Below are 25,129 nucleotides of genomic sequence, written 5' to 3' on the forward strand. Positions count from 1 at the left end.
ATATTTTCTGGTGTGATTTGATTAATTCGATTTTTCGGCACCTTTATGTGTTTTATGTAAACTACTTGAAACTTCTGACGATAGCACCGTCGTTATTCTACATAAGTGCCTTATGCAAGGCATTATAGGTATATATATTTTCATAAAATCAACATATATAAGTATAGGTTCTCTGCAGTGCAATGAAGATTACAATGTATTGTGGAGTAGGTCATTACGGGATACTATGTGAAGTTTCCTCCCGGTGCACCGCGATAGGTCCCCAATTACAACAGGCACTCAATCGATTTGATTGATAAATGGACGATTTTACCGATTTCGATGGGAGTCGAAAACACACACACACACTCACACACACACACATCTCTCTCTCTCTCTCTCTCTCTCTCTCTATATATATATATATATATATATATATATATATATATATATATATATATATATATATATATATATATATATACGTGGCCCGAAAGGATGAAACATTAGTGTCTGTAAGTATTTAAAAATGATCATAACAATAATTATGCCAGGCCCGTTTAATAACTCGATTCTTATTGTTGAGCATGTTAAAGTTTAAATGAAAGTCGGCCACTTAAGCTTGCATTAGATTACTATGGGCAGACGTCACGACATTAAAAAATAAATGTTTAATTTTCAACGATATTTCTTGCGGTTAAGGTGTTTCTTGCGGTTAAGGTGGCCGCGTGATTTGTTTCTTTGCTAAGAGACTCAGAGGTGGTTTCCTGGCGAGGTTCGAATCTCCCGAGCGGCAGTATTCGTGATATTCTACACTGCGCATAAGCCTGAAGAATCCTAGAGTAGATGAAACGCCGAATATTCAGTGTAGCTTAATCGCCATATACATTTTATAAGTTACTAACTAGCTCTACCTACGTATTGAGCACTTTTGAAGTAAATACTTAAAGTTTACGCATAAATCTATACTTTCGCATATAAATTTTATGTGAGTAAATGTAGTAGTTATATATATATATATATATGTGTGTGTATGTGTGTGTGTGTATATGTAGGTAGGTAGATCGATAGATAGACAGATAAAATATTTCCAAGCATATATATATATATATATATATATATATATATATATATATATATCTGTAGAAATATATTTTCTTGTAATATATGCCAAATGAGCTCAATGTAATTACAGAGCAATATAGTGAATAAATGACAAAAACTATATTCTAAAATTCTTGGTGTTGAACATTTTATAATTTATTCCTTTAATTCTGTTGCAATTCTTGACAGTATCTGTTTCGTAGCACAAAATCAATCACCTAATTATTATATCAATCATTGAATCTATTATGCCCTTAACTCATCAGAAGAAATAGCAACAATCAATCTGTCAAAAGGAAATAAAGTGTGATTTGACATGATTAAAATCCGAAAATTGGAAGAGAAGATGCAAATACATTTAATATGTTTCTATTACGCCATTTTGAATTTTTTCAACAAGTCTTGGAAGTATTTAAGCTTTAAAACTATATATAAACAAATACTTTTTAGTCTTCGGTTGGAAAATTATTTTGTCAGTAAGTTATTAAATCTCCTGCAATCGCTAAAACAACTTGCTTTCTCGATTACAAAATTATCCTAATCTTATTTTAGGGATCATCAGTTGTTTACCATGAAAAACTGTTTCGGGAATTTAAAAGCAAAACAGTACATTAAATCATGGCTCTTCGGCAATGTTGATCAACCACCGCCTTCCTTAAACACAAAAGAAAAAATATTTCGGATATTCGATGTAGTTTTTCCTCCAGTGTAATTAGTCAACCCTATTCATCTTAGAAAAAATCTTGCTTACCTGTGTCATCTGTATTAGTATCCGAAAAAATAAAGTATCTTCTTGCAAACCTGTATTTATATGACTCGGGTGAATCAATCATGCTACTTATCACCACTTTTTTGTTGATATATTATTTATATGTTTACATTCTTATTTGCTCATAATCTCTTTATATCTATTACTTTTTAGAAATATATAAAAATAAAAAATTATGAGTATATACACGATTTTTATGCATTTTATACATTATACATTACAGATGAAGTTTTAAATTTCCTCAATTAATTTACTTTCATTATTTTGATATGATTTAAAAGAACCAGGATATCGAACATATATTTATTTAATTGTTCAAATATTTTGCTTTCGTCACCACCTGGTGTTATCATTTTTATTACTAAGATAAAGAACAAATTCCTAATGAACCGCCCCCCTAATTAAACACTTCATAAAATCTCCTGACTAACGTGATGTACTTACAATAACCCTTATCCCTGAGTGGCTTCCGGGCCTTGATAAGTGGTGATCACTGTGTAAAAAAAAAAAAAAAAAAAAAAAAAAGACCGAAGTTATTATTTTATGAAGGGTTTACCACAAGCGAGGCCTGCATAAACACTTGGACATAATGCTTCCGTAATATATATATATATATATATATATATATATATATATATATATATATATATATATATATATATGTGTGTGTGTGTGTGTGTGTGTGTGTGTGTGTGTGTGTGTGTGTGTGTGCGTGCGTGCGTGCGTGCGTGCGAATTGGAAAGTACCAGAATCGAATTTGTACATCAATTATGTTTGTATAGTTTCAGTTTAGAAACTAATGTTTACGTTATGAAGTTCGGCATAAGAAATAAAACTCGTAATTTTTTTACAATACAGTATACGGCATTAAAAATTAGCAACAAAATGCAATACAGTATATAATACATATGTAATGTATGTAATCAAATAACATTATAACACCGTAAGACGGGGAAAGTACGGTAACCAGGGACCGGAAAAACATTGTATTCCACATTGTAACCAGAAAAAATGGTTTCCTCGGGCAACCGTATCCCGGATTTCTACTGTACTAATATTACACTTTCGACCTTACATTTAAAACGCAATGAACAAAGCCTCGTGTTTATTTATTTTTTACAATTATGTGATAATCATTATGCCTGTTATTGCGTTATTTTTTTTCTGAAAGGATTTTGAGTTATTTTGTTTATGTAAAATCTGCTGTCGTGGATCGGCTCCCATTTCGAGAAGTTCATTTCTCGTGACGTAATCGATGTAAAAAGACACTTTTATTATGATTTTAATAACAAAGCATGTTGTTAGACGACTGTTATCGATCTAGGCGAAATGTTATTTTCCATTTCTGATGAATTTAAATAATCATTTAATTTACAGTAAAAAGTAGAATCCCGAGGTGTGGAAAAATATTAACTTCACTTTCATACTGACCTATAATATACCTGACATTTCTGAGACTTAGTTGCCGTGTATAATACATAAACGGTTAGGTTTAGCAGGTATATCCCTGCCTGAAGCACAAACAGTACAATTAATACAAAATATTGTTTTTTTAAACATTTACTACACCTGTTTACGAGTCTGTGTGGTCATATTCGGCGGAGAACAAAAACTTTCAATCATTGATACAAATTTCGTGTTGGACTTGGAATTCTTGACCTTTGTTGGATTTTCTGCTAAATCCCTGATAATGCTTTTGTTTTTCATTAGACGTTGTTGACTTTCGGTTGTTTCTTGGGACATGTTACCAGATTCACATGGCCAGATACAATAACGTCACCAAGTAATATGCCTATAGTTGTTAGGTCATCTTAATAATACAAAGGGTCATGAACGTACATTTTTCTACTGATTTGTCTAAACTGAAGAGTCCGTAAAATAGGACACTTCCCTGCGAAGGAAAACGCCATGTATTTTCATACATGACATTATTTAACGTTCGTGCGTTATTTCGGAGTTCTACGCATTTTTCTTGTAGCTGTAATTTTGTTTTCTACCGATTACCCCATCGGATGCTTATGTGCGCCTCAGCCGATTAAACTCCAGTCAGTCTAGACTGAACTGTATCCGCCCTGTAACTCTCTCTCTCTCTCTCTCTCTCTCTCTATTTGACTCCAACTCTCTGTGTCTTATGAATACGATAAATCATCGGTTGTTATTTTACGTCACTAATCAGGTCAGTCGTTGTTGTTTTGGAAAACTGAAAGATAGAAAATTCTCTCGATGAAAGTAAAAACACCACAATAAGCAGATTAAAATGTTGGAAGTTTAAGCAACAAAAAAAAAAATCAAATAAACGCAGAATTCTGTTTTCACACTGGTTCGGTCGATGCGAGCTCAACTTTTTTTCAGCTATACTTTGTCGAACTCTGGAATTTTTCTTTCAAACTCGGGAGTCTGCACGGAATTTCGAACGGAATCATTATTTAATTCAGACGAAGAGCATGCTTTAGTTCCCTCAGCTAATAATTCACAAAAGTATTTGGAGTATCGTCCGCACTAATGCCAAATTTTTCAATAAACCTTAAACTTAAATTTTAAATGAGACGTTTAAATATTTATTAAAATTTACCATCCAAGCTACTAATAAAACAACAAACGTTTCCACTGTACAAACGTTAAACAATCAACGATTAAGTTATAAAAATAACTTTCGCTCGAGAATTTCAGATGCAAAACCCATTGATTACTGTACACACAATAACCCTTATCCCCGAGTGACTTCCGGGCCTTGGTAAGAAGTGACCTCCATGTAAAAAAAAAACTCATGTGTAACTTGCTGAAATATGGAACGTAAATTCGTTCGTTCATCAATCTGTCAGTAAAAGATTCACCCATGATCTACATTTCCGTTTGTACACTTTCGAATTGTAATCCAATTTTCATTTCTAACTACTTGTTCTCAGCCTTGAATAAGAATTTTTTTTATTCTTCGAATAAAATCTTCATTCTCACGTGTGATTTCCTATATCATGTTGTAATTTCATGTTCTATATCATGTTGTAATTTCATGTTCTATATCATGTTCTAATTTCATGTTCTATATCATGTTCTAATTTCATGTTCTATATCCTGTTCTAATTTCATGTTCTATATCATGTTCTAATTTCATGTTCTATATCCTGTTCTAATTTCATGTTCTATATCATGTTCTAATTTCAGGTGAGTTACACTTTCTGCAAAGATTTTCTTTCTGCTTTACTCAAAAGTATGAGCTCAACCGAATTCGGAACGACGACGGTCCTCATCAAAGCCTTTCAAAGGGTAAACAGATCTTTCTTATAATATATATATATATGTGTGTGTGTGAGAGTGTATATATATATATATATATATATATATATATATATATATATATATTCCATTCTGATTATAGAGCACATCAACGCGCTTATTCGGAACTAACTCCTTAAGAAGAGAATTACTAATAAAAAAAATAATTAATTAATAAAATAGTTGTGGTGGTAATGTTCTTGTTTTTGGATTTCAGTAAACAGACGGCATAACTATTCGAACTTAATTTTAATCCGTTAATTAATTAATTCCAAATTAACACCCAATAATACACAAAACTACTAATAAAAATATATAATAATAAAAATAATAATAATAATAATAATAATAATAATAATAATAATAATAATAATAAATAAAAAAATGTAAATAATTAATCACAAATATATTATCGGCCATATTAAATAATAACAGATTATTATATAACCCCCGCATCATAATAAAAGAGTACATATACTATATATATATAAAAACATAATAACAGATTATAGTGTCATCTCACATTATAAAAATAAAAAATACACTATATATATATATATATATATATATATATATATATATATATATAATAACTTAACTGTTGATCTGTCACCCCTTAAAAAGAACATTTTCAGTGTCTTGACAATCATTAATTTTAATAGTATTTATATCGATTAAATGTGGAATGGTAGTTTCATGTATTTGTGATGCTTACATTTGATTACCAGGTTCACTTCTCTTTCAAACTTCAATAATTTTTGTTAATTTTAATAGAATTTCCATAGGTTTGCTATACGTAAGTTTGACACAGCAATCATTCGTCTGTCATGCTTAAGCATTAAATACAATTTTTCTTGATTTCGTACTGCGTTTTCATTGGTCTATCATATTACGTCTGCATTACAATTTATAGATGAGCTCATAGACTCCTAACGAATAAACTATAAATCGTCGGTATTCAAGTCCTAGAAAGCGTTTCATGTATAAACATAAGACTTTCGAGACCAATTATGTAATACATAGTAAATGTTTTTATAAATTTGGATGTGTTTTTCTGCAAACGAGCGTTCATAGTAATTTCAATGTAAGTTCAATTCAATTGAATTCGATAAACAGATAATCACATAAACTGCATCTTTCGGTTCAATGCTTTGGTATTAATAAAACAAAAGTGTCGATATGCCGTGCATTTGATGCTTCATACTATCCTTAGTGCCTTTGATGCAAGTATACAGTCCGAAGTAATAACGTTAATTTAAAGCTTTTAGTTTTCTGTATCACCGTCCCCATATATCAACCATTTTCTGTATTTTATATCAACCATTTTATCAACCAGTTATTTTATATCAACCATTTTATAAACCAATTATTTTATATCAACCATTTATAAACGTTCTTTTATATCAAGTTCTTTATATACAGTTCTTTTATATCAACATTTTATAAACCAGTTCATTTATATCAACCATTTTGTAAACCAGTTCTTTTATATCAAACATTTTATCAACCAGTTCTTTTATATCAACCATTTTATAAACCAGTTCTTTTATATCAATCATTTTATAAACCAGTTCTTTTATATCTACCATTTTATAAACCAGTTATTTTATATCAACCATTTTATCAACCAGTTCTTTTATATCAACCATTTTATAAACCAGTTCTTTTATATCAACCATTTTATAAACCAGTTCTTTTATATCAACCATTTTATAAACCAGTTATTTCATATCAACCATTTTATAAACCAGTTCTTTTATATCAAACATTTTATAAACCAGTTCTTTTATATCAACCATTTTATAAACCAGTTATTTCATATCAACCATTTTATAAACCAGTTCTTTTATATCAACCATTTTATAAACCAGTTATTTCATATCAACCATTTTATAAACCAGTTCTTTTATATCAACCATTTTATAAACCAATTCTTTTATATCAACCATTTTATCAACAAATTATTTTATATCAACCCTTTTCAGTTAGTTTAAGCCCAAAATGTTATAAACACAGTCCTAAATTATTTCGAAGCGAAATATCAAACGCAAGTTGCATTTTTGTTTAATACGTTGGTAGAGTATTCTTACTTTACCGAATGGTATTAGAGCATAAATTAGAGCTGAACTAGGTTTAACTGACTGCTTCTGTTTAGAAATATCCATTATCCGACTCGTGCAACAATAACATTATAACCGCGTCCGTAACTTCGCTCCGTGATTTTACGATCCTCACATATACTTTTGATTGGTCAGGTTTAACTGCAGACATGTCAGTCAAGTTTGCATATCCTCACATCTGCGTCGCTGTTTTTTGCCTTAAATTCTTTTACAAGCGTTATTTAAAAAAAATAAATTCAGCAAATACAATTAGGTTTTAATATCTATTTAGGGCTTATTTGTTCTCCACAGTATATACAATGTATACACATAAAACACGTCAAAAGTCCTCCCCGAAGTAGGGAAGCAGTTAGCCAAAGGTCCAACCGCTTCCTATGTTGGCACTGACGAAGGCGATTCCCCCAACTAGTTTGACACCGTTGCTTTCTGTGAATTTAGACTCAGGATACATAACATGAAAATTTTTAATTACTTATTTTTACGGCATTTTTTTTTTACCCCAGTCTCTAATATTTCTACACACACCTTTTTACGTTAGCCAAATATGTGTATTTATTTGATAAAATAATTACGTTTAATTGATTTTTTTATTTCCAGTTTTCATGTCATTCAAAAGACGGTGATGTGTATCATATTTATTGTTTAAACTACATGAATGCCATGAGTTATTTGGAACAATTACGACGGCACGAAGAATTCTGTGAATTTGAAAAGGTACAGTTTATTCGTTTCAATTCTTTAGGGTTTTTTTTAAATGTTTTACCTTTTTATGGCACATCAATTGTTTTGTTTATTTTATGCCAAAAACATACAATATTCTGAACAATGTATTTGAAGCTATTAAGATATCGTTACCATAATAATACTCAGTTGCGTGTACACAACTTTCCCGATACACCAATTTGTTTAACAAATAACAGTATTTATTGAATGTTTTTCTTTTTGTATTGAACTAATTTATATATATTTATAATCATATTCACTAATTTATTGTTTCGTATCTTAGATTTTAATATGCTTTCTTTTCCATGTCATCATATCATTTTTTAACTTTATTTCGTTTCTTATCCCATTCATCAATTTCTTTTTCTCATCCCCTTATTTGTTCATTCGTTTTGAGTTCGTTATTTCCTTTTCCATCTAATTAAGTGTTTGAATTTTCCCACATATTCTTTCTATTTTATTACCAAATTCGTCTTGCACATTTCTTTTTTTTCTATTTAATTCATACATAAATAGACAGTTCTTCCATTTTCTTGCTTCATTTCAATGATTTGTTATTATTCTTCATATGTGTGTTGTATTATTTGTTCTTCTTTTTGTATTGCATTCATTTCACTTTCGTCGATATCCTTTTTGTTTCATTTCATCTCGCACTTTTCTTTGTTGTTTTCTTTTTATGACGTCCGAATTCAAATTCACATTTCTCAATTTTGTATCCCTTTACTCTGTGTCTGTCTGCTGTCTGTCTCTCTCTTTCTCTCTGCCTGTCTGTCTCTCTCTCTCTGCCTCTCTGTCTGTCTGTCTGTCTGTCTCTGTCTGTCTGTCTGTCTGTCTCTCTCTCTCTCTCTCTATATATATATATATATATATATATATATATATATATATATATGTACTAATAAAAAAGTTTTTTAATTTTTTTTTCGTAATATTATTTTGTATTCCTGCATGTCACCAATTGAAAACGAATAAAGAAAAGTTATAAGCTTTTATACTTTTCGTATTCTTTTTTATACATTTCCATTCATATATATATATATATATATATATATATATATATATATATATATGTATATATATATATATATATATATATATATATATACATAAGTCGCAGTTATCTAGTTTTCTTACTGTCAATTCTGTCCATTATCTTGTGTATCTCGTTTTGTTTTACCCATTTTTTATCCATTATTAGATTTATGGCCTAGTAAAGTTTCTCCTCACTAGGTCGATTATCTGCTTTTCACACTTACTGTATATTTATTTGACGTTATCTTTATCTTGTTAGCTCTCACATTAAACAAACACACACGTACACACACACACACACACACACACACATATATATATATATATATATATATATATATAGTCTTGGAAGGTTTTTTATCATTCGTTAAAAAACTATTTAGTCAGTAAGTAATTTAATAACCTGCAATCACTGATTCAACTTGCTCTCTCGAATTCACTATAGTACTAATGGTAATTTAAGGGATCATTAGTTGTTTTCCATGAAACACTGTTTCAGCTATATATATATATATATATATATATATATATATATATATATATATATATATATATATATAGAGAGAGAGAGAGAGAGAGAGAACGATGGAGGGGGACTTATATGTAATATGCTGAATTCGTGTAATTCAGTAAGTTTTCATATGCCAATGATTTTTAAGCCAAAAAGAGTTGACTTAAGGAGTACGCTGCAAAATTATCACATTTCATAATTGAGCATTAATATACTGTGGAAGCAAAATCAAGACTTCCAAAAGGGTGTTGATGGCAACAAAAAGTGTATTTCATTTTACGTTACAATTGTTTCCATGCCCAGTCGAACAATTTCAAACATATATCACAAGGGGTGCCCCAGACTCCTCGAAGATCACTGACCTGCTTGGTCTTTACTTACTAAAGAAGATAGACAAGAAAATTCCAGGTTTAAGTGGGGGACTTCAAAGGGATGACGCACTTTTCGTAGTTAATTTTAGCGACCGTATTACGGAAAAATCAAGAAAAAACATCAGAAATTTTTTTAAGGAATTTGGATTAGAGATAACAATGGACAGCAATTACAAGATAGTTAACTTTCTGGACGTTACCCTCAACTTAAACAATAACACATAGGAACCTTATCACAAAGCCAACCAAAAAAAATTCTACATAGATTACCGATCGAACCATCCGCAATGCATGGAGAAAGCGCTGATTCCCAACATTTCTAAAAGAGTTTCGGAACTTTCTAAAAATGAGAGTATTTTTGAAAAAAACAAGGAATACTACAATGATGCTCTTAAAAGATCGGGATACAACGGAAAAAATGAATATAATAGTACCAATAACAGTAACTACAAACCTAGCGGCGTAATCTTGTATAACATGGCAATGAGAGCTAGAAAAAAAAAACAAAGATCAATAAGGGAAACGTTGAAAATGATCAAAAGAATAAGAACGGTTGGGGAAATAATAACAGCAGAACAGGTAAGGAGGAGGGCAGTACCATTAATAAGAGAAATAGACGCAAGGGGCAGGTTTGGTTCAATCCACCATTCAGCGAGCATATCAAAAATAATATAGCTAAGGAATTCTACAGATTAATAGACCAAAACTTCCCCCCGGATAATAAATTAAGCAAAATAATAAATAGAAACTCTGTAGAATTATATTTCTCACCCCCCAGAAACTTAACTTACACTATAATCAGCTCCAACAATAGAAAAATCAGCAAAGTAAGGAACAATAACGAACCAGCATGAAACGAAAGTATCCTAAACAGAAAATGTAATTGCAGAATACCAAGAAAATGTCCGTTGGATGGGAAATATTTAACCTCAGAAATAGTGTATAAATGCGAGATAAAAACCGACAAGACTAAGAAGATATATCTGGGAGCCACGGGAACAGTGTTTAAGGACAGATATAGAAACCACATAGTATCCTTTAAAAAGGAACCTGAGATAGAAACTAATAGGGATGGCGTAAACGATAGCAGGAGGGTGGGCACAAAAATAAGCATTAAAAATAAAAACAAAAAGAGGAATACAACTGCATTCGGTGATTGGGTTAAGGAACTTAACAGAAATAATAAAAATGTTGAATTAAAATGGTCAGTAGTGGACAGGGGGAGGAAGTACAGCCCCGGGAAATCAAAAAGGTGCAATCTGTGTTTATTGGAAGCCTTCTACATAGTGAATTCCAAAGAGGAAATTTTGAATAAAAGACTAGATGCCATACAGGGATGTCTTCACAGGAATAGATTTCTGATATCACGCCTTAAATGTAACTGAGGTATAACTTTCTACAACAATAAGGATTATCGGATGCTAAGATTAAATTTTAATGTAGAGTTAAATAGCTAGAAATGTTATGATCTAAATGAAGGATCCAAATCTAAGATGCGAATATAGTTTCTATTATTCTAAATTGGATAAGGAATATAAATAAAGTATAAAGCTCATCTAAAAATGGAATTTTTCTCCATAATGGTGAGCATTTTTGTATTCAGTTGTAGCAGTATTGACGGTGAAATAAGTGATACCCTCTTCAAATCAATAAAACAACTTAACAATTAAACTAGTTATTATTAAAAATTAATTTAGCAATTTGGGGGCTGAAAATTAGTTTAATTGATTTTGTCATATGATATCTTAAGTTGACAGAATCCATACTGATTTATTTTCTTACTTTACTCCCTGTTCTAAACGTTTTTACCCATAAATGCAGGAGTAGACATCTTCTCATTGGAGTGTAACACATTTGTAGCTATTGGGTGGTTTTGCTGTCAGAATAATAACTAGTGGATATACAATGTTTTATTTCGATACCCAAGAATACAACACACGAATTATAAGACATGAGCAGCATAAGTGATTAATAACAGATGTGGGTTAAACCCATGGGTAAAAACCAATTTCTTAGGATTAAAAACATAATTTATATCCTTAATTTGTTAAATAAGCAATCGTAGCATGTTCTGGATCTGTCTGATTAAATTAATTATTAAATCACAGATGCCTTCTAGTAATCAATAGACCGCAAACATCAAACGGCCTGAAATATCTCGACTCAGTTTCACACGGAATTAACTAGTAGCAATTAACAACATAATTGGATTATCTCCCTTTATAATTGTCTTTAGAAACGATATAAAAACATATTCAAGTAAAATGACAATAAATTTTAAAACATTAAATAATAATAAATAGACTAAGTGTGATGCCTGGTGCAATTAGATAGCTGCAGGCAGACCCTGGGTGTGGCAGCAGGACTTGGCCTTTACCCACAAGTCTACAAAGCGTAGACATTTATGCTGACGACACTACCATGTATGGTAGCACATCAAAGACAGTTCTCTCTGGCTCTCTCTTCTCTGATCTTGAGCACGTGGTACAATGGGGAAGGAGGTGGCTGATTACTTCTAATGCATCTAAAACCAAGATTCTATCTTTACATCATCAACGTTCTGTTGACCATCTAGCCTCAATTGAAATGAATGTCTCTTGTCTTGGGGAGGCTTCATGTTTTGACAAGCTTCTGGGCTTGACCTTTACTCCCGATCTGAAATGGAACACATATATCAAATCCATTGTCGAGGTTGCTGGAAAAATGGTAGGATCCTTCTATCGCTCCTGTAGATATCTCACTCCTGATGCAATTCTCTACCTATATAAAAGCCAGGTACGGCCAATGATGGAGTACTGTTGCCACATCTGGGTAGGAGCTGTTAAAAGCAGCTTATCCTGCCTTGACAGAGTTCAAAATAGATTTCGTAGCTTAGTGGGCGATGTCCTTTTCTCTTCCTTGCAACCTCTCTCTCACAGAAGAGACGCTGCGAGCCTGTCTCTGCTTTATCGTTTTTTCATGGCATGTGCTTGTCTGGACTTCAATCCAGGATTTTTTTTTTTTGGTCTATCGTTTGCAACTGTGTTATCTAATTGAATTTTTTTTCTAACTTTTTAATGGTTATTTATATTTTCAAGTCTATTTTCTTTATTAATAATTAATAATATCCTCTATGAAGAAGGAGATGATTATGCTTTTCCGGTCGGCTTTTCGTTTGGGTAATATCACAGAAGACTGATATCTCCATCTACACTCGCTAAATGTTACTGTATTCCAAATTGCGTTATTACGGATGGTGAGTCCCTTGAGGTAATTCCGGGCTTTTGTTTTTATATTTCTGAAGCTTAGTTTACTGTTTATAATCCTGCAATGTATCACTGTTTTCTGGTGCGTCATAGGTTAGCAATCTTTTCTGTTGGTATTTATAATTAATAATTTTTCTTTTAGGGTCTTTTCGTTGATATTTATGGAAATTATTATAAGAGAGTTATCTTTACGGGCTTTATTAATGAATGAAGAAAACTTATCGCAGTCCATTATTTAGCACGTATATCGCATAACTATGTACTTGTGTTTTTGTTTATATTTTAATTTTTAATCCGTTTTTCACTATGCTCAATACGAACAGAGACTGCTAGCTCATTCGAGCTGCCTTTTCTGTATGTTTTATTGTGGGCCGATGATATTCATGGCCGACTATTAATTCGTCTATTCAAAGCCTATGAATCTACATGTTCTATCATTCGACTTCAAATGAAATAAGAAAAAACTGTAAGAGACAATTTGAAAGCAAAATACCACTGTTTTTTTTTTTTTTGCAACAAACTTTTGATTTTCACTTTTTTCACTTATATAAAATCTTTTTAAAACTAAATTGTTTTGTTTTTTTAATTCACTCTTGTCATGGCAATTGCTCTGCAAGACTTTAACCCGAATACAACCGATGTGAATCTTCCTTTCATATATGCACAAGTTAAAATCACAAACAAATATATCCTTTTTTTTTCGTTCCAGTGGTGTGAGCAAGACCAACGCTGCAACCGACTTCAGGTTCCCGACCTGCTGGTGGCTCCCATCCAACACTGCACCAAATTGCCTCTCATGCTCAGCAACATTAGAACGTACACGGAAGACGAAGAAGAAAAACAGCAAATCACTGAGTCGATTGAGAAAGTAGAGAATTCATTATGTAAGTAAAGAAACTGACCAATAAAATCGTAATTACAAACATTTGAATGGACAGTGTACCGTCAAAATGTTGACTTGATTGCAAACTAACGATTGATCATAACAGAAAACAATCTTTCAATCATATTAAGCACATTTCATGCCTTCATGATTCAATACTTCGAACAAACATGCCTAGATGTTTGTACGTTAGATGTTTGTAACTCACGTGCGCGTGTTCGTGCTGAACGCCTGGAAAACATCTGTATTGAAACCGTCTCAGCTGTTACGGTTTCTGTCCCTCGATATGCTCTATAATTCCAATATCTTTATATTTGTTTAAAGTAGTTGATGTGTGTCTGGAATTTGAAATACACCGATAATTATGCTTCGAGTCTGTACGTTATGATATTGCATTTTTTATGTTTTCACTTCTATTTAAAGTGTTTATAGTCAATCGACAAAAGAAACACACCCAGTATAACATATAATTATTGATTGTCACTGCAATTATTTGAATTGAATTATTTTCTTTTGTTTTATTTATAGTTGCTCTTTTCTCATTTTCTTTTCATTTGTCATGTTAGGGCATCAAAATTCGCGCCAAAGCTGTCCTTTAATTTTAGGACAAATAAAACGAACAAGAGTATTGGAAATGCTTCTCTGTATAATCGAGTTGTATATTATTCATCTATAACAGAAACCATTGGGGAAATTTCAATTTACATTACATTATTTACTATTGCATAAAATCATATAAAAGAACTTTTGACTCTGTGTAAGTATTGTGTGATTGCGGTTTCTACGAACTGCAAAACGGTTGGGCCAGTTCTTTTAAATTCCAATAAATGCATCGAAGAGTGGAACATTTGTTGATCTTCATTCTATCGCGTCTTCTTGCATCGGGTCTTCCTAGTATATATATATATACATATATATATATATATATATATATATATATATATATAGCTACTTCATTTAACCACATAAATTAAGTATTTACTTCAACATTGCTCAATACGTAGGTAGAGCTAGGTAGTAAGTTATATATATATTATAACTTACTATATATATATATATATATATATATATATATATATATATATATATATATATATATATATATAAGAACAAGTAGTTAATAAAACATGTTAAAAACACTTTGAAAAAGAGTTAAATACATATTTACTTTTAAAAAGGAGGCACAAAATAAGTGGATAGTCCTTAATCCGCGGAGTTTCGAGGAAATACTTTCCTTCTCATCAGAGGGTAGGATTTAGTAAAATTTTGCACTTTCATTTGAGTCTGAAATTCTAATGTCTATTCATATTACCTTTACTGTTCAGCAATCTTAGTTTTCTTTTTCTTTTTTTGAGTTGCCAAATCTTCATGAAATAATTAGGTAACTTGTAAACAAAACACTCTTTGCTGTCAAAGAAAAAAAAAGAAACGGTTAAATTGTTAGCACTTCGAATTGAAAGACAAATGGCATTGACATTAATTGCATAACTGCGCCGTGCTAGTCTGACTTTTCAGTCTGTATATTACGCGAGACTTATGAATTAGAAATTACAATTAATTTTTTTGCGAGTCGGAAAATACTTGTCCTAATTTTTCTTTTGAAGCAAACATTCGTATACTCAAATCAATCAAAACGTGTATCATTTGGATTGATTTCAATGAATATTCGCATCGATTCATATTTTCACAACTTCAAAAAAAAAACACGAAATTCAGTTGAATTTTTGTTTAAAGTTTAGGTTTAGAGCATATCAACCCTTTTTGTGTAATTTAATGCCAACTTCTGTAATTTTGTGAAAAAGGTTTTGATGTTTCAATTTTATTATATTTCCAAATATTCATTTCTAGTGTTTGATTGGATTGCTTTGTAGAGGAAAATTGTTTTTACTTATTGAATTTGCAAAAAATTATTGGATTTCGCAAAGAAAAAGTAATACCAATGTTTGATGCATTATTAGTGATGAAACTACTTTCTTTCGACAACTTAGTTTGATAGAACCATATATATTACAACACTGGACCAAAGTAGATCTGGGACACAACTACATATACCCTACAACCCCCGATTAGAGTCTCATCACTGAATTCCATTCAATGTCATACGCACGGCCACAAAATTTGATGAGACTCGATTTTTGCGTAATTATTTTATGTCTCCACACATAGAATGATATAAAATATATTATATATTCAGGATGAATATTACTTCAATACAGCTCAATACGTGCGAAGAGCTACGCAGTATGAAAATATATTTTAGCTTGATTCCTCCTTACGGGAATAAAACGCAGACGCCTATATGTAGTGTAACTGTTATAAATATATTTTCAGAACATTCATTTATGTGTATGTGTGTGTGTTTATGTATATATTTATGCAGATATATGCAATCCTATACGAAAGAAATCAAAAGCTTTTATATATTTTCACCTTTTCATTGGATAAAATGGCTTTGCTATATCCTATCTCAAATTTGCCTTTTCCTTATATCTTTTAGAAAAAAAACATTGCTTTTAAAAACTTGAAATGTTCTTTCCCTGTGATTTGATGTATTTTCTTGACGCATAAACTTACTCTGGACATTTGTAATTTTGTTTCCTCTTCTCATGGATTACCCATGAACTGTTAAGGATTAAACTTGTTCTTTCTGGATTTAACCTCCTTATTCTATGGGTTTTTACCATATCCTTTTAGACTTCCATTTTTTTCCTTTTTCCTGCTTTCATAATTATTGTGAAACTTTCTAAACTTTCACTGTTAAAAACATTGTATACAAATATGATTCCAGTCATAGTTGTAGCTTCTTTAGATGCATTAGTCTGCAAAATGTATAGTATATTTTGCAAAGTTCTTTCCTGCGATGAGACGAATTGCATTTTTCGAAACTCCATGGAATAAAAGCTTTTAAGTTTACCCGTACTCGTTGTCGAATAATTAAAAATTCTGGGTACCGTCTTTACAGGGTTTCATGTTTTTTGTTGAGAATTTTAATTAATTTTAAACAAAATTTGTAATTATATATATATTATATTATATTTATATATATATATATTATATTTATATATATATATATTATATTTATATATATATTATTGTATAAAACAAGTTACTTTATTATTAAATAAATGACTTTATTTGGTAATATTTTTTATAAATTATCGATGAATTAGATTGGTTTATGTATCGACTATATACACGCTATATCCTTTTGAAAGTTAATAACTTGATAATACAGTATTCGAAATTGATTTTCATATCAAGTGATATTAAAAATAAAAATGATGCCGTGTAACTGATGAACACACACCGACACGCGACAAGTATTCACACTGTGTTACAGATTACGTCTTAATATGTTTTCTCCTCAGATGAATTGGAAGATAAAATGAAATGGTTGAAAAACTACGAGCGAGTACGAGAAATCCATCAGCAACTCATATGGCCCACAATAAATGAAATCGATCCCCGTGTTTTCATTCCTGATGTAAGTAATATTGTTTCATGTTATCTTTTAAATATTTCTGTCTGGTTTGCGTTGCACGGGATTTTTCTAATTTCGTTTTTGTTTAACCTTTTTAAAACGATATTATTTGTCAACTTTATAATGTTTCATAATAATTTTAAAATTAATTTGTTTGGTCAAGATTTCATCAAGTGATGCAAATAGTTATGAAACTGTCACTAAATTGGTAAGATTAAAATTGCTTCATTCTCTTTTTAAAGAATTATTGGGTATCATTAGCTACCTCTACTTTCAATCATTCATTTGTTAAGTATTATAAATTCCTTTTCATAGGGCATATAAATTTTTTTACATCTTTTTCAAATTACTCTTTTTTTTTACTAGCGGGGGTACCCGGCGTTGCCCGAGTGTTTGTTTCCGGGACGGGGGGGGGAGTTTTAAAAAATGTTATGGTAGGTAAGTAGGAAGGATCAAACCCGGAGTCATGAGTAAAAGTAGGAAAATAAAGTGTGAAAAAAAAAAAAACATCTGCAACGTTAACAGTTCGGCCACCAAGAAAAGTCAATTCCAGTTGTGTAGGAAAAAAAAAAAAAAAACGACTACGGTAGGTCGGCGTGAACGTGAAAATATAATGTGAATTGTCCAGCACGCTAACAACTACGCCACAGAGCACTGCAGCTTAGTTTAGTGATTTTAAATAACTTCACATGAAAGAACTACGAAGCCAAACCGGTGTTCTCTTCTCAACTGTTCCTTGTGAACGATCCCCAAACGGTGTTAAGTGGTGGCAGGGGGAGGAGGAATTTATTAGAGAGAAAATATTTTACCACTTCCATTGATCTTAACCGATTTTGGCCGTGACTTCTCAGCAGAAAAAGTATAGAAATCTAAGATTATCGAGGAATTTGAGAAATAATAAGCCTATAACACACCTCAGATATTGTTCTGCCGTTTGTGCATATTATATTTGCATGAGATATCTTGATTTTTAATCATATTAAGGTCAAAATCAGACGGGAAAAAATGAGTTCATTTTATTTATATAGAGATTAACGTTCAAAAACTTAGCAAAGTAAGGGTCGAAGAGATCGTCAGCAATCATTCGAAACAATAGGTGAGATGAGCAGAAGATTGCATCTACAAAACGAATTGTTTAACACGTATTTTTATATTAGACTTAATTGAAGATGACCAGTGCTGTAGGTGAAACTTTATTCATGAGAGTTTCGTTCGCCTTTTTGTTGTTTATCTTTGTAAAATAGAGGGAAAGGAATATATTTGCTGTGGTTGTGACAAAGCGAGTTTTGTAAATGTTTTACAGGGTAAACGCGAATCGAAATTACTAAGTTGAAAACTTAACCTGGACATAACAGGATTGTAGAGAGATGGCACTGACATATTTTTGGCCTAAAGGGGCTTGGTTTATCTATTTTCTATATTTCAGAATGTAATTGCCATATTCTTTGATTATATTTAATTTCATTTCTAGTCGATAATTTTGCTAAAATCAAATCTCCATATTTGGCCTTAAAAGAGAATTTATTTTTCATTATCTGCTGTTGACATGATCAAAATTCAGGGTATTGTTTGGCTAATTTTCATTGCTTTTATACAATTTTTTTTACAACCGAAATCGCAAGCGAATTATGTTCTACAATAGTTTGGACGGCCTATTTTGCTATATTCTAAAACACTATTAGTAATTCATTATACTTATTTATGTGCGCTTAGCAATTTGCAAAAAATAGCCACACTGTAATTCTCATTCTTGTATCTTATTTTTACTTAGGAGTCACCATTTATCAAGGCCTAAAGGAACTCGAGTATAAGGGTTAATAAATGTAATATGGTGGTGTCATTATCACTAATTGTGAAAATTAGATGGAATTTGATTATTTATGGGGACGACTCATCAAGAATTTGTTTACATTGTAGTTGAAGGTGTCTACGTTGTATAAAACCGGGGAGCAGGCTAGTGGAACAGTGTTTTAAAAGGCGCGGAGTTCTGAAAAGGAACCTTTTTCATGGAATCTACGTTTAGTCAGATAAAGATTGACGAAAATCATATACAGTGGTTGTAGCTAAACGAGTATTTTTGTGAAACTTTTGCAACGGAGGCCATAGTTTGGAGTTCAATCGAGCACTTGCCATGAAAATGGCGATAGAGCGGAGATTAGGTTGCTACATCTCTTCTGTGGGAAAGAGGTTGCAAGGAAGAGAAAAGGGCATTACCTACTAGGTTTCGAAACTGATTTTGAACTCTATCAAAAGTAATCAATTTTAGACCGCACCTAGCACTTATACAGTAGTGAGATACTTATTGAAACGATAGAGTGATCCAACTCTTTTGTACTGGTATTTTATTTTCTTTCATTTATTTAACTAGAAAAGACTCGCAATAAAGACGAAACGTTGATGAAAATATAAGTTGGTTTGTTCCTTTATTATCTCTATATCTCTAGTCGGAATACTATTTCCATTATTCTCAGCACACACACACACAAACACATCCGCACACACACACACACACGCGCGCGCGAGCGCGTATATATATATATATATATATATATATATATATATATATATATATATATATATATATATATATATATAGAAGGGGTTATTTTAATTTCCTTAATCCATGGATTTTCAACAATGGCTCATTGTTGAAAATCCATGGATTAAGGAAATTAAAATAACCTCTTCTATATATTCATTTTGTCAAACAATAAATCCTTAAATCGAATATATGTCTCTATATGTTGTTTTTTTCAGAATTTATGATGATCTTACCACGAAACTTATATATTGCTCTATTCTTGAATATTGAGGTTTTCCTTTTTGGCTAGGACTACCTTGAAAGTATTACTGCAATTCTGTTAAGCATACGTGATTATAAATCTTGGCTGCAACTAGAAAAAGTGAAATTCCTCTGTAGTTGTCCGTTTATGGAGAGATACCCTTTCTTTGGGATAGGTATCAGACCAGATATGCGCCATATTTTTGGACGATTCCCATGGAATATCTGGTTACAGGAATATAGCAGACTCTTTCTCATTTTTAGCATTTTCTAAATTGCCTGGAGCAATCCGTCAAGAGTGGTGCCTTTCCGTTGTTTAACTGTCGGACAGCAGTGTCTACTACATCCTGAGTCAGATCACGACTTTTACTCTCAATAAAAAGATCAAATATTTAACGGGCAGTAGATCTATTTGAGCAACAACATCGGCATTCAAAATATTTTTGAAGTGATTTTCCTGTTTTGAGTTGGTCATCACCTTTGATGAATATGGCACTCCTCGACTTTTTCCCGGATAATGATTTCACCTAATTCCACTTATTTTTTTATAACAGAAGCAGCGGCTTGCGTTTCGAATGAGCGCAAAATTTTATAGAGGAATTTCACTTTCCCCAGTTGCAGCGAAGTTTTATAATCACTGTCTGCTTAACAGAATTGGACCCATCAACTTTGAAGTCTTACGTCCGCACAAGAATAGATTTCGTAAGGGACGGTCAACCACATTCCACATTATCGCTCTACGACAAATTGTCGAGGAACTGAAGAACCACAGGAAAGAGGCTGTCATAATTGTTATTGATTTGTGCAAGGCTTTCGACTTCATCAATCGTGTCCGAATGATTGAAATTCTGGTAGCCTATGGAATTCCCACAAGAGTTGTTGGCGCAATTCATGCGATGTACAAGGACACATCCGCTGTGGTGATCACGCCGGAAGTAAATACAGATGAGATTAAGATGAACATAGGAGTTCTTCAGGGGAGTCCCGCTTGCTGCTTTTCTATTCGTAATAGTTCCCAATTATGCGATTCGCACATCAATCACCAGTAGTGATGGCCTTATTTTGAAATAACGCCGTAGGCTACTAAAATTCTGGTGGACTTGGACTACACTGCACATTTTGAGGATTGTATTGAGTTTGCCCAGGATCTTCTGAAATCAGCCGAGAAGGCTTGTCATGTCGTTGGGCTGTATCTCAGTGCTCCAAAAATAAAGTACATGCATCTAAATCGATCTTCTAACGTGCCGTTGCTTTCATCGGATAGATCAGAAATTGACTGTGTTGACGGATTTAAATACCGGGTAAGTTATTCCGAAAGCGAACGTGATATGAATGTTAGGATATAAAGTACACTTCATTCTTTAGAGAAAGTATGAAAATCTTCAATCAAGAAAGAAACCAAGACTAAGGTCTTCAAATCCCGCATAAAGTCAATCTTTCTGTACGGCTCAGAATCATGGAGGTTAAGCATATCATGCCAAAAACAAGAATTAAAAAGAATGTCCCGACTAGCCTACGACACATCCTGGAAAAGTCACCCAACAAACAAGTAATTGTATGGTTTCCTACCTCGTGTTTCCAATATTGTGAGACAGAGACGTCTCGCACTTGCCGGTTATATTAGTCGCCATGATGAACCGGCAGGAAAGCTTCTACTTTTGACTCCAGACGAAAAAAGGAAAGTTGAAAGTCTAAGTGTAACACTAAAATCCATTATTGAAAAAGAATCTGGTCTGTCAGGAACTGAGCTTGTTGTTGTAATGGCCGTCCGAGAACTCTGGCAATCGGAATTTTTCACGTTTCACCTACGCCTACTTGCATTGGATGAAACAACAACAATATACATACGTACATACATACATACATACATACATACATATATAACTCTTTCTCTTACTATAAAGACAGGGGAGATGTCTCTCAGCGTTAGCACATGTTTTATGCATAAGTCATTCGCACGTGATAGTTGGACTGACGTATATCTACACTTTATATATATATATATATATATATATATATATATATATATATATATATATATATATAAGAATAAACCAGTTGTATCATCGTGATATGTTCGTTAGTCAATATAATTTTCTAATCAGTGGAAACATATTTTGTTTGGTAATGAAATGGAATACATGTCGTTCTTTCACGAATAATTGTGGTGCCGGAAGGGCCTGGAAGAAAGAAACTACTCTGTGTTTTATGGAAACAAAATATATTGAACAGAAAGGTAAATACGCGAAATAAAATGTAGATATACGTCAGTTCGACTACCACGTGCGCATGACTTATGCATAAAACATGTGCTAACGCTGAGAAACATCTCCCCTGTCTTTATAGTAAGAGGAAGAGTTATTATAATCCGTATGATGTACACGTCACAATCATCATAAAATCAAGATTTTGGATTGATGCATCTAAATGATTTTTTTCTTGCTTAGATGCGTCAAATTTTCTTTATAAAAATGTATATATGTCCATCTGTCACGCTAAAGTTTTCAAAGGCATTTTTATATTTACATACGTACATTGAATAGACGCATCTTAAGACTATCCATTTTCTTGGTATTCTTTCAGTTCATGAAACATATGCTCCAGAAACAGCCGTGCGAGAAATTATTGACTTGCCCCAAACGTCAACTCCTACATGAAGGACAGCTTTCACTTATAGGTGAGTATTTGTTCCAAGCACATAAAAAGATTGTGATGCTATCGACGTCCCACACAAATTATTAGCAAGTAAAGAGGACCAAAGATAACAAAATAAAATAAATAAGTTTGTCAGCTGAACAAATCTATAGAAAGTTGTTCATTAAGTCAAAAAAGAGAGCTTTAATAGGATTGTTAATCAAGGTGTTTTATTCATTGAAACAAAACGAGCAGTCAATAAAAGTTAAACTATTTAGCGTATTTTTAGCATAGTTTAGTGACAGTTTACGAAAGTTAGATACAGCTTACGAACAATATAATAATATATAGGAAATCTAGACAGATTAAAATATCATATTTAAGCGTAGTTTACTACCAGGCAAAGGCTGACGCCCCCCTCCCCGCTAGTTTAAAATAATATAATGGAATTTTGAAATAAAGTTTCCCCTTCTGTTATTTCAGATGATTATTTAAATCATATTATTATTTTTTTTTACACATTGGTCACCACTTATCAAGGCCCGGAAGCCACTCAGGGATAAGGGTTATTGCAAGTACATTACGTTAGTGTGGAGATTTAATGAAGTGTTCACTTAAGGGGGCGGTTCATTAGGAATTTGTTAACGTTGGACTTGAAGACATCCAAGTTGTAGTCAGGTGGGAAGCAGGCAAACGGAACAGAGTTCCACAGGCGCGCAGTTCTAAGAAAGAAGCTTTGTTCATAGAATCCACGTTTTTATTTAGGCACAGATATAGAGTGGGGGAAATTTTTCAAAGTGGATTTGGCTAGACGGGTGTTTTTCGTGAAGGATTGGCGAGGGGGAACCAGAGATTGGAGTTCAGACGAGCACCTGCCATGGAAATAACGATAAAACAAGGACAGGCTCGCAACGTCTCTTCTGTGGGAGAGAGGTTGCAAGGTAGAGAAAAGGGAATCCCCCACTAAGCCACGAAGTCTATTTTGTACTCTGTCAAGGCAGGATAGGCTGTTTTTAGCAGCTCCTGCCCAGATATGGCAGCAGTATTCCATCCTTGGACGCACTTGGCTTTCATATAGATAGAGAATTGCATCAGTAGTGAGATATCTTCTGGGGCAGTAGAAGGATCCCACCATCTTTCCAGCGACCTTGGCAACAGACTTGATGTACGTGTTCCGTTTCAGATCAGGAGTAAAGGTCAAACTCAGCTTGTCAAAACACGGGGCCTCTCCCAGACGAGAGTCATCCATCACAATTGATGCCACGTGGGGATAAGAGCGTTGATGATGTAAGGATAGGAGTTTGGTTTTGGATGCATTAAAGGTAACCAACACATTTTCCTCCACTGAACCACGCGCTCGAGATCAGAGGAGAGAGAATCAGAGAGAACTTTGTCATTTACAGCCTTTGACGTGTTGCCGTAGATGGTCATGTCATCAGCATAGATGTCAACGAATGATTTAAGTATGTGTTTAGGGAGGTCATTGATGTAGATCAGGAAGAGAGTTGGGCCCAGGATTGACCCCTGGAAGACTCCAGCATTAATACCGTGGGTCTCTGATTTCTGCCCATCAACCACTACTCTTATGAGCCTATCGGAGAGAAATGATTTAATGATTGAGAAAACATTTCCCGTTATACCGTAGCTGGAAATCTTGTGAAGTAGGACTCTATGCCATACCTTATCGAAGGCCTTTGTATGGATTTCCGAACAACTTAGTTGTTATGGCGAACACTATACGACGAAATTGATGGAAGTATCATTTATATATATATATATATATATATATATATATATATATATATATAAATGATACTCTCATCAATATATATATATATATATATATATATATATATATATATATATATATATATATGTATATATATATACTGTTGAAGCAAAACCAAGACTTAAAAAAGGGTGTTTATGACAACAAAAAGTGTATTTCATTTTACGTTACAATTGTTTTCATGTCCAGTCGAACAATTTCAAACATTATATCGTTTGAAAATTTTCCAAAACCAGAATTTCTTCAGACTTTATGAATAAACACACTTTTGACAATAGATCCTTAATACTGCAGGCCTCTGATTTTTGTCCATCGACCACTACTCTTATGAACCTATCGGAGAGAAATGATTTAATGATTGAGAAAACAGTTCCAGTTATGCCGTAGCTGGAAATCTTGTGAAGTAGACCTTTATGCCATACCTTGTCGAAGG

At 32.5% G+C, this 25,129-nt stretch overlaps 1 protein-coding gene across 5 annotated transcripts in view; it reads left to right on the plus strand.

Annotated features, from left to right (window-relative positions):
* LOC145277468 (pleckstrin homology domain-containing family G member 7-like) overlaps nt 1-25,129 on the plus strand; it is an 817,656-nt gene that overhangs the window by 764,119 nt on the left and 28,408 nt on the right. For all 5 annotated transcript variants that reach the window (XM_080128829.1, XM_080128830.1, XM_080128831.1 and 2 more), the window contains 5 exons: nt 5,015-5,116; nt 7,843-7,959; nt 13,837-14,011; nt 17,379-17,494; nt 22,857-22,950. In XM_080128829.1, coding sequence (XP_079984955.1) covers nt 5,015-5,116; nt 7,843-7,959; nt 13,837-14,011; nt 17,379-17,494; nt 22,857-22,950 — 604 coding nt within the window. The remainder of the gene's footprint in view (nt 1-5,014; nt 5,117-7,842; nt 7,960-13,836; nt 14,012-17,378; nt 17,495-22,856; nt 22,951-25,129) is intronic.

Source organism: Euprymna scolopes, chromosome 6 (assembly GCF_053919585.1).
Source record: "Euprymna scolopes isolate OS-2025 chromosome 6, ASM5391958v1, whole genome shotgun sequence".
Lineage (NCBI taxonomy): Eukaryota > Metazoa > Mollusca > Cephalopoda > Sepiida > Sepiolidae > Euprymna > Euprymna scolopes.